Source organism: Camellia sinensis, chromosome 5 (genome assembly GCF_055761805.1).
Source record: "Camellia sinensis isolate YWXY chromosome 5, ASM5576180v1, whole genome shotgun sequence".
In the NCBI taxonomy this organism is placed as follows: Eukaryota; Viridiplantae; Streptophyta; class Magnoliopsida; order Ericales; family Theaceae; genus Camellia; species Camellia sinensis.
In genome coordinates this window covers 146371717-146380801 of record NC_138965.1, presented here as the reverse complement: position 1 = coordinate 146380801, position 9085 = coordinate 146371717, and the positions used below count along the sequence as shown (strand labels likewise).

The following is a 9085-nucleotide window of genomic DNA, read 5'->3' as shown; positions in this document are numbered from 1 at the left end:
ATGTGTTATATTGCATTGATCATCGTCTTCCCATTGAATTGCCCGCGATGATTGTCACCAAAATGATCTTTGTTTTTAAGAGACGTAAGTCCTTAGGTCTTTCGTATGGTTGCTTTCCCACTAGATTCCTCACTTTTCTTGGTGTTCCCGTCTTTGAGGATGATGAATTTGCATCTCCTATTAAACCTATTACTAAGTTGACCGTGTCCCAAAGTCAAGCTCATATTCAGAGGGGTCCATCGGGAGTCGGGGGTACTGATACAGGTGATGATCCTTTAGCTGAGGAGGCTGAATATGATGCAGCTGCTGCTGGTGCACCAGAGATGCCTGAGCTGTGTCCGCGTTCATTTCGTGGCTAGCTGCAGCAGTTCGAGCAGTCAATCATACATCGACTTGATCTGTTGGATGCTCGCCCGGATACATTGGATGGTCATCTTGATCAGTAGAGCACCATGCTAGCCTAGATTCTTTCATTGCTTCAGATGCAGCAGCCACCTCCATCAGACTCTTAGTTTTTGACCATATTTGGCCTACGGTTTTTGGATAGTTTTTGTTATTTTCCTGGATAGTTTTTATTATGGTCTGTATATAACTGTTTCTTTTGTCTCTCCCAGACAAAAATGGGGAGTATTGGTTAATTTTTTGGGGATATATATTTTTGGGGGGTATATATGGGATATTTGATATATGGGATATATGTTGACTACACGTGATGGATTTTGCAGGTAGCATTGGATTAGTGTTTTGTATGGGATATTCGTGTAGGCTTCTAATTTATTATGTCTTGATGGTTTCTTATATTGCATAATTCTCACTCTTTTCAGTTTTGCAGATTTCCATCATGATTGTTTTGGTAGTTTTTTTTTTATTAAGTTGGTTTGTTTAGTTAGTACATTTGTCTCCTAGGAAATTGTGTTAGAAAGTTTTGTTCGGGAATTGACAAAGGGGGAGATTGTTAGGTCCTTTAGTCTTGTCAATCCCACGAACAAACTTGAGGTATTGAGTTATAAATTTCCTTGGTGTTTTGTATTGCTCGCTCGAGCAAAGGTTGAGCCTGTAAAAAACCTGAGAATGATGAATGTACGCTCGAGCGCTGGTAGAGTGGCTCGAGCGAAGCCACTTATGGAAAACACGCGAGATAAGTTCCTCCATTGAGCGAGAGAGTCTTTGCTCGAGCAAGCTTCGCTGTTCTAGAACTAGGATTACGTTTTGAGATCCACTTTAAGGTTTCTTGAGGTTTTCTTTTGGAATTTTTTGTGAGTTTTCCTTGATGATTTGAGTGAGTATTAAACTCATGTTTTGATAAGCACATATCAAGGAGGTTGATTGTTTATATTCAAGAGTGTTCTTCTTCGGTGGAATCCGGAGATTCAAACGTGGAGTGTCAAAAGGAGTTTGATACTATGCGTAGTCGTTGATTCGATAAGTGAAGTTGTGGATTCAACTTCAGGTTAATCAATTCAGAGACGAAGGTTGCAGTGAATGATATACAGAAGATTTGAAGACAAATTGGAAGTGTTTGGGTAATTTGTTTGTTATCTTTGTAATCTTTCTTTCTTCAGTAATAGATTGATTAGTGGCGTTTCGCTCGTGATTTTTTATCACAATTGAAGGTGCTTCTGTTGTGATTTTTCCACGCAAAAATCGTTTGTGTCGAGTTATTATTTTTCCAAAACAACAATCTAAATCACTTTCGTAAGTGCTTGATGATATAGATTGTGTGTTTTGAATGATTGGGAATTGGAATAATTAAATCTTGATCTAATCACGAATCACGTAGGTTTTTCAAATACAATAGGGCTGGCACTGATTGTCTTCAAACCATTCCACCCATTACATATCTGGGCTGCATCCAAGACCACCTCTAAATTAGTATTGGGCCTCCTTAATTCATTCACATCTAAACTTCTTATAAGCCCATCAGAGCCCACCTTAGATCTGTCATGCCGCCTCACGCATGCCTCCTTGAGTCTTGTACAACCAGTTAATGGTGTCTGTCCAACTCTTCGAGCCGCAAACCCTGTGTCAGATTCATTTATGATGGATACAATTGTGAAGAGAATAGTGTTCCCATCATCCAATCCCTCCTTTTCAGCATTGATCGTCTCATTGGTTTCCACATCATCTTGAGCCACCACCTCAGCCACTTTGCATGCCACATCCTCATCTTCTTCCATCTTGCCATGGCCAAACGCAACACTCTGCTCTTATCTATTGTTTTTCACCACTGAATCCTTCCAACTCGGCTTTTCATTGTCATTACAATAGTTGAGATATGCTCCATTACCACAGCTGCAATCTTTGACCACATGAATTGGGTACACACTACCTTTGTTTTCCAGAATAATCATTTTATCCACTCGCTCTAGCTAAGAGGAACAGATTCTAACTCTACCACATTTCAGAGAGTCCATGTTTAAGGTGGCTTCATCAATCTCCACAATTGCCCCCCACACATTTCCTATTTTCTGGAAGTTTTGGCTATTCCACAGATTGGGAGGTACACCATAGCAATTAAGCTATAGTAATCATTCATTTTCCACTCTCAACTCTTTTTTCCAACTAACACACACCTCACACTAGTCATGAATCCATTCTCCCATCTCTAGCATTTTAGTCTTCATTTCCTCTCTTGACCTGAAAGTCGTGTACACAAATCTTCCTCCACCTTCTCTTACTTTCACATCCACCAAACCTCTGTTCTGAAATTCCTTTTTTAATTCTGCAAAACTGCATTTCACTCGCATCTTGGCTATTGCACTATCATATAGCCAACTAATTCTATACTCCTCTGCCTTAACTCGCACATCACTTCCACCTCTACCACTTGGCCCTTTGACCACCTCAGCATATGTAATGACCCACATTCATATCCTAGTCATGTTCCTGCACATTTGCATGTTTCTGTTTTGTTAAGCTTGCATTTGCACATTTTGACTTGTTCTGCTTAAGTAAGATCCATGCCTTGCTTTGATGCCTCGTGATTTGTCTAAGTGTTGTGTGCTTGCTTTGCTCCCTCCTTGATGTGAAGCCTAGGTCACGCCAAGCCTAAGTTGTCTTAACCGATGTTATGCCAAGCCTAGGTTATGTTAAGCCTAGATCATTCCAAGCCGAGGTCATCCTCAGTATAGAAGTATTTTGGAACCCCTTCGTTTGACCTCCACCTTTGCTTTGACATATTGGCCGGGATGTCATTATCTGGGCCGAGGTGTGAATCACCAAGGCCGAGATGTGTATCATCTAGGCCGAGATGTTACCCTTGCACCTGAGCGACCTTGTCCTGGAGTGGTATGACCTAGACCGAGGTGTGGCACATCTAGGCCAAGGTGTGGCACAGCTTAGTCAAGTGTTGTCCTTCCTAGCCGAGGTCATTGTCACCCTAGTTGCCGAAGTCTTGTGGTTAGCCGATGTCACCACTTGCCGGAGTGCCATCCCGAGTAGCTTGTTAGATACGCCTTGTCAGAACCTTGTCTTGTCAATCCATCACCTTTTTGAAGAGAACCAACCAACCGTTGCCACGTGTCCGAACTGAGAGTTAAGTCAGCCGGCAGAGAGAGAAACCCCTCATTTGTTGTATATTGTTTTGAAGAGTAGAGAGAGAAGCTCTAGAAGAGGGAGAAGAGTTCTTGAGAGAGAGTAGATTTCCAAGCTTGATTCCTAGAGATCCAACCGTTAGATCCGCGTTCTAAGGTTAGATTCTTGATCGGCTCATGATGTACTATATGTTTATGATATTGCATTGCATGATTGAAAATGATTTGTAAGCCATGCATCGCTTTGAAGTTCGGTTTTAGAAAGAGAAAATGGTTTTCATGTGTTCTTCAAGAAAAGTCACGTTTTGATCCGAAGGCTCATGTCTAGATCCATGTTTTTGTGTTTGTTCTTGCATAATTTTCAAGTATGGGTACCCAGGTCCATGTTTTCGAACTCATGTCATGAAATCCCAGATCTTGTAATAACAAGTTATGATTTTAGCATTCATGTTCTTCATGATCTTCATGTTCATGTCCTTCCTGTTCTTCACGGGTGGAAACCCAGGTCTCCAGACTTCACTTTCCGGGGTGTAGTCGCCGAGACCACTCTCATCTAGACCTCACACTTAGGCCAAGCATCGTATCTCACCTTGGCCTACCTTGCATAATCACTTACACCTTTGGTTGTCTTGTGCGCACCTCGGCGTGCAGCCGCATGCCGAAGCCTAGGTAGCCGCACCTCGGCCAGGAGGTGTAGGACCTCGGCTTAGACCTGGTTGGTACCCAGCATGTCTTCCTGACATGTAAAACAGTGTTTTGACTTCTTGCATGTGTTCCCGAGAATCATTGCACGCATGTGAGACTTGTTTTGAGAAGTATGTTCAGTATGCTTTGCCATGTGTTTGTAGGACTTGGACCTTTGCCTTGACCCGACGTCCCAAGAACTAGGGTGAGTGGTATTATTGATAAAGCTATGTTATACTCGTTTTGGTAAATCTTGCTTGCTTGTTTTGACGAAAGTATTTGATAGCATGAATAAATAGCTCTTGTTTGATGAGTCAAGTATACTCCTTGTTTTGATGCCATCTTTGGAAAGGATACGGTCCTTGTTAAATCGGGCTACGGGCCTAAGTAACACAAGTCCCTTGTGCTGGAGGACTCTAAACTTTCGCAGTACTATGTGTAAAGGATACGGTCCTTGTTAAATCGGGCTACGGGCCTAAGTAACACAAGTCCCTTGTGCTGGAGGACTCTAAACTTTCGCAGTACTATGTGTAAAGGATACGGTCCTTGTTAAATCGGGCTACGGGCCTAAGTAACACAAGTCCCTTGTACTGGAGGACTCTAAACTTTCGCGGTACCAAGTGCACAAGTCCCTTGTATTGGAGGACTCTAAACTTTCGCAATACTTTTGACCAAGCGATTACGGATCGTACAGCTTTTGATATTTGATGATGAATACGGTTCATCCCTTGTCTCGCCGATGTTACGATATTTGATGATGAATACGGTTCATCCCTTGTCTCGCCGATGTTACGATATTTGATGATGAATACGGTTCATCCCTTGTCTCGCCGATGTTACGATATTTGATGATGAATACGGTTCATCCCTTGTCTCGCCGATGTTACGATATTTGATGATGAATACGGTTCATCCCTTGTCTCGCCGATGTTACGATATTTGATGATGAATACGGTTCATCCCTTGTCTCGCCGATGTTACGATATTTGATGATGAATACGGTTCATCCCTTGTCTCGCCGATGTTACGATATTTGATGATGAATACGGTTCATCCCTTGTCTCGCTGATGTTACGATATTTGACGATGAATACGGTTCATCACTTGCCTTGCTAAAGTTTTGGTGTGTTTCGTTTTGAAGGACCAAGGTTATGCCGAGGTTATGTTATGAGATTTGACACGTGTTAAGTATGTGAGTTTTGCAAGACCAAGTTTGATGAACAAGATTTACTTCATGTTTTGTACAAGTTATGATAAGTATGGTTTTGACTCGATATATTATGTATTGCTTTGTAAAGACCTCGGGAATCATTCATTTAACCCCTTTATTACTTGTACCATTCACTGAGTATCCAAGCTCACCCTCCCTATGTATATATGTAGGTAACAAGCTTTAAGTCGGCTACGCCGAGATGTGTGTTTTACAAGGTGTTTTGTATGCATGTTACGTCGGCAGTGAGGACGTCGGCAATCTTGAAGCTTTTGTATTTTGAACATGTCGGCTTGGGAAGCCCTTTGTTATGATGTAATGTGTATTTTGTACCTTGTATTCAAGTTTTAAAGCTATATAAAGATGTATGCCATTTCATTTGACTTATGCACTGCTCTTATGGACCACTTGTATCTTGAACTATTGCTTCCGCATTTTGTGAGCCCCCTATATAAATACTCTGATTGTGTGTGAATTTTGTAAGTTGGCCTTCGGTAATTACGGATTACTGGCCATCACGGCACCAAACTACTAGGGGCGGTTTGGGGTCGTGACAGAATGGTATCAGAGCACAAGTTCCTTATAGTACGTTATTCACACACTTTGAGTCCTAAAGAGCATAGGATGTCCCTTAGAATGATTTTAGAATTGTATCATGTTGCTTGCTACTTGATGAGGTGTGCATCATCTCGGCATGATCATGTTCACTTGCATACATGTTCATTTGTTCATTTTATTCTAAGAGTCACATCCTGCATACCCCCAGTATCATGAGAAGAGGTAGACCCCCAGTTAGCCGAGATCAATCCGAGGACAGAATAAACAGATTAGAAAGATTGGTTGAAAGTTTGGCTGATGAATTAAGGCAGGCAAGGCAGCAGAACACCTGTACTACCTCCACCCAGGCCGAGCAAACAGATGGCCAACATGCAGTTCCACCACCGCCAGTACCGCAAGTGCCTCCGCAACCAGCTCTATATGGAGATGACACATTGACCCTGATCAGAGAATTCAAGAAGATGAAACCGCCGAAGTTCCATGGAGGTATAGAGCCGATGAAAGCAGAAGCATGGATTCTTGAGATGGAGAAAATGTTCGAGGTTTTTCCCAGCACCGACGCTCAGAAAGTAGCACTAGCAGCATTCACATTGGAAGACGACGCCCGTAGATGGTGGATGATGATTCGAGAAGGCAACCCAGACTTGACTTGGGCCGGATTTTTGGAATTGTTCTACAACAAACATTTTCCCTTAAGTGTTCGAAATCGCAAGGCCACCGAATTTCATACCTTGACACAGGGCAACCGAACAGTGGCGGAATACGACCGCGCTTTTACCGAATTGGCAAGGTTTGTACCTCGCATGGCCAACGACGAATACATGAAAGCTAGGAAGTTTGAGAGTGGACTTCGAGGGCCGATACAAGATCAGGTCAATTTACTCGACATGCCGACGTATGCTGGAGTATTAGACAAAGCCCTCCTTGCAGAAGCCAACCTGAACAGAAGTCAAAGTTCGGGGAAGAGTCAAAGGAAGAGACAGACCTACGACAATCGCGAAGAAGAGGCAGACCCGAATGATGCCGAGGAGAAGACAGTGGAAGATAGTCCCAACAACGCGAATCAGGAAAGTGGCACCAGGCCGACGTGTGCGAGTTGTGGGAAGCTACATTTTGGGGTTTGTCTTCCAGCGACTGGAGCATGTTTCGGATGCGGAGAGAGGGGTCACCGCATTAAGGATTGTCCCAAGATAAAGGCTAGAGGGGATAAGCAGAGATGAGAACTTGACATCGGGAACTGTTTTGGAAATAAGGTAAGCGAAGTTTGGGGACCAAACTTCTTTAAGGGGGGAAGAATGTAATGACCCACATTCATATCCTAGTCATGTTCCTGCACATTTGCATGTTTCTGTTTTGTTAAGCTTGCATTTGCACATTTTGACTTGTTCTGCTTAAGTAAGATCCATGCCTTGCTTTGATGCCTCGTGATTTGTCTAAGTGTTGTGTGCTTGCTTTGCTCCCTCCTTGATGTGAAGCCTAGGTCACGCCAAGCCTAAGTTGTCTTAACCGATGTTATGCCAAGCCTAGGTTATGTTAAGCCTAGATCATTCCAAGCCGAGGTCATCCTCAGTATAGAAGTATTTTGGAACCCCTTCGTTTGACCTCCACCTTTGCTTTGACATATTGGCCGGGATGTCATTATCTGGGCCGAGGTGTGAATCACCAAGGCCGAGATGTGTATCATCTAGGCCGAGATGTTACCCTTGCACCTGAGCGACCTTGTCCTGGAGTGGTATGACCTAGACCGAGGTGTGGCACATCTAGGCCAAGGTGTGGCACAGCTTAGTCAAGTGTTGTCCTTCCTAGCCGAGGTCATTGTCACCCTAGTTGCCGAAGTCTTGTGGTTAGCCGATGTCACCACTTGCCGGAGTGCCATCCCGAGTAGCTTGTTAGATACGCCTTGTCAGAACCTTGTCTTGTCAATCCATCACCTTTTTGAAGAGAACCAACCAACCGTTGCCACGTGTCCGAACTGAGAGTTAAGTCAGCCGGCAGAGAGAGAAACCCCTCATTTGTTGTATATTGTTTTGAAGAGTAGAGAGAGAAGCTCTAGAAGAGGGAGAAGAGTTCTTGAGAGAGAGTAGATTTCCAAGCTTGATTCCTAGAGATCCAACCGTTAGATCCGCGTTCTAAGGTTAGATTCTTGATCGGCTCATGATGTACTATATGTTTATGATATTGCATTGCATGATTGAAAATGATTTGTAAGCCATGCATCGCTTTGAAGTTCGGTTTTAGAAAGAGAAAATGGTTTTCATGTGTTCTTCAAGAAAAGTCACGTTTTGATCCGAAGGCTCATGTCTAGATCCATGTTTTTGTGTTTGTTCTTGCATAATTTTCAAGTATGGGTACCCAGGTCCATGTTTTCGAACTCATGTCATGAAATCCCAGATCTTGTAATAACAAGTTATGATTTTAGCATTCATGTTCTTCATGATCTTCATGTTCATGTCCTTCCTGTTCTTCACGGGTGGAAACCCAGGTCTCCAGACTTCACTTTCCGGGGTGTAGTCGCCGAGACCACTCTCATCTAGACCTCACACTTAGGCCAAGCATCGTATCTCACCTTGGCCTACCTTGCATAATCACTTACACCTTTGGTTGTCTTGTGCGCACCTCGGCGTGCAGCCGCATGCCGAAGCCTAGGTAGCCGCACCTCGGCCAGGAGGTGTAGGACCTCGGCTTAGACCTGGTTGGTACCCAGCATGTCTTACTGACATGTAAAACAGTGTTTTGACTTCTTGCATGTGTTCCCGAGAATCATTGCACGCATGTGAGACTTGTTTTGAGAAGTATGTTCAGTATGCTTTGCCATGTGTTTGTAGGACTTGGACCTTTGCCTTGACCCGACGTCCCAAGAACTAGGGTGAGTGGTATTATTGATAAAGCTATGTTATACTCGTTTTGGTAAATCTTGCTTGCTTGTTTTGACGAAAGTATTTGATAGCATGAATAAATAGCTCTTGTTTGATGAGTCAAGTATACTCCTTGTTTTGATGCCATCTTTGGAAAGGATACGGTCCTTGTTAAATCGGGCTACGGGCCTAAGTAACACAAGTCCCTTGTGCTGGAGGACTCTAAACTTTCGCAGTACTATGTG

The 9085-nt window shown here is 43.3% G+C and overlaps 1 protein-coding gene across 1 annotated transcript; it reads left to right on the top strand.

Moving 5' to 3' along the window:
* The first annotated feature begins 6605 nt into the window (after positions 1 to 6605).
* On the top strand, positions 6606 to 7205 carry LOC145791764 (uncharacterized). The gene has a single exon (XM_082872199.1). The coding sequence runs from the start codon at positions 6606 to 6608 to the stop codon at positions 7203 to 7205; it is 600 nt and encodes a 199-aa protein (XP_082728325.1).
* The last annotated feature ends 1880 nt before the right edge of the window (positions 7206 to 9085 follow it).

Coding starts and splice junctions, on each gene's coding strand:
- LOC145791764 (XM_082872199.1), top strand. CDS start 6,606: ATGATTCGAGAAGGCAACCCAGACTTGACTTGGGCCGGATTTTTGGAA.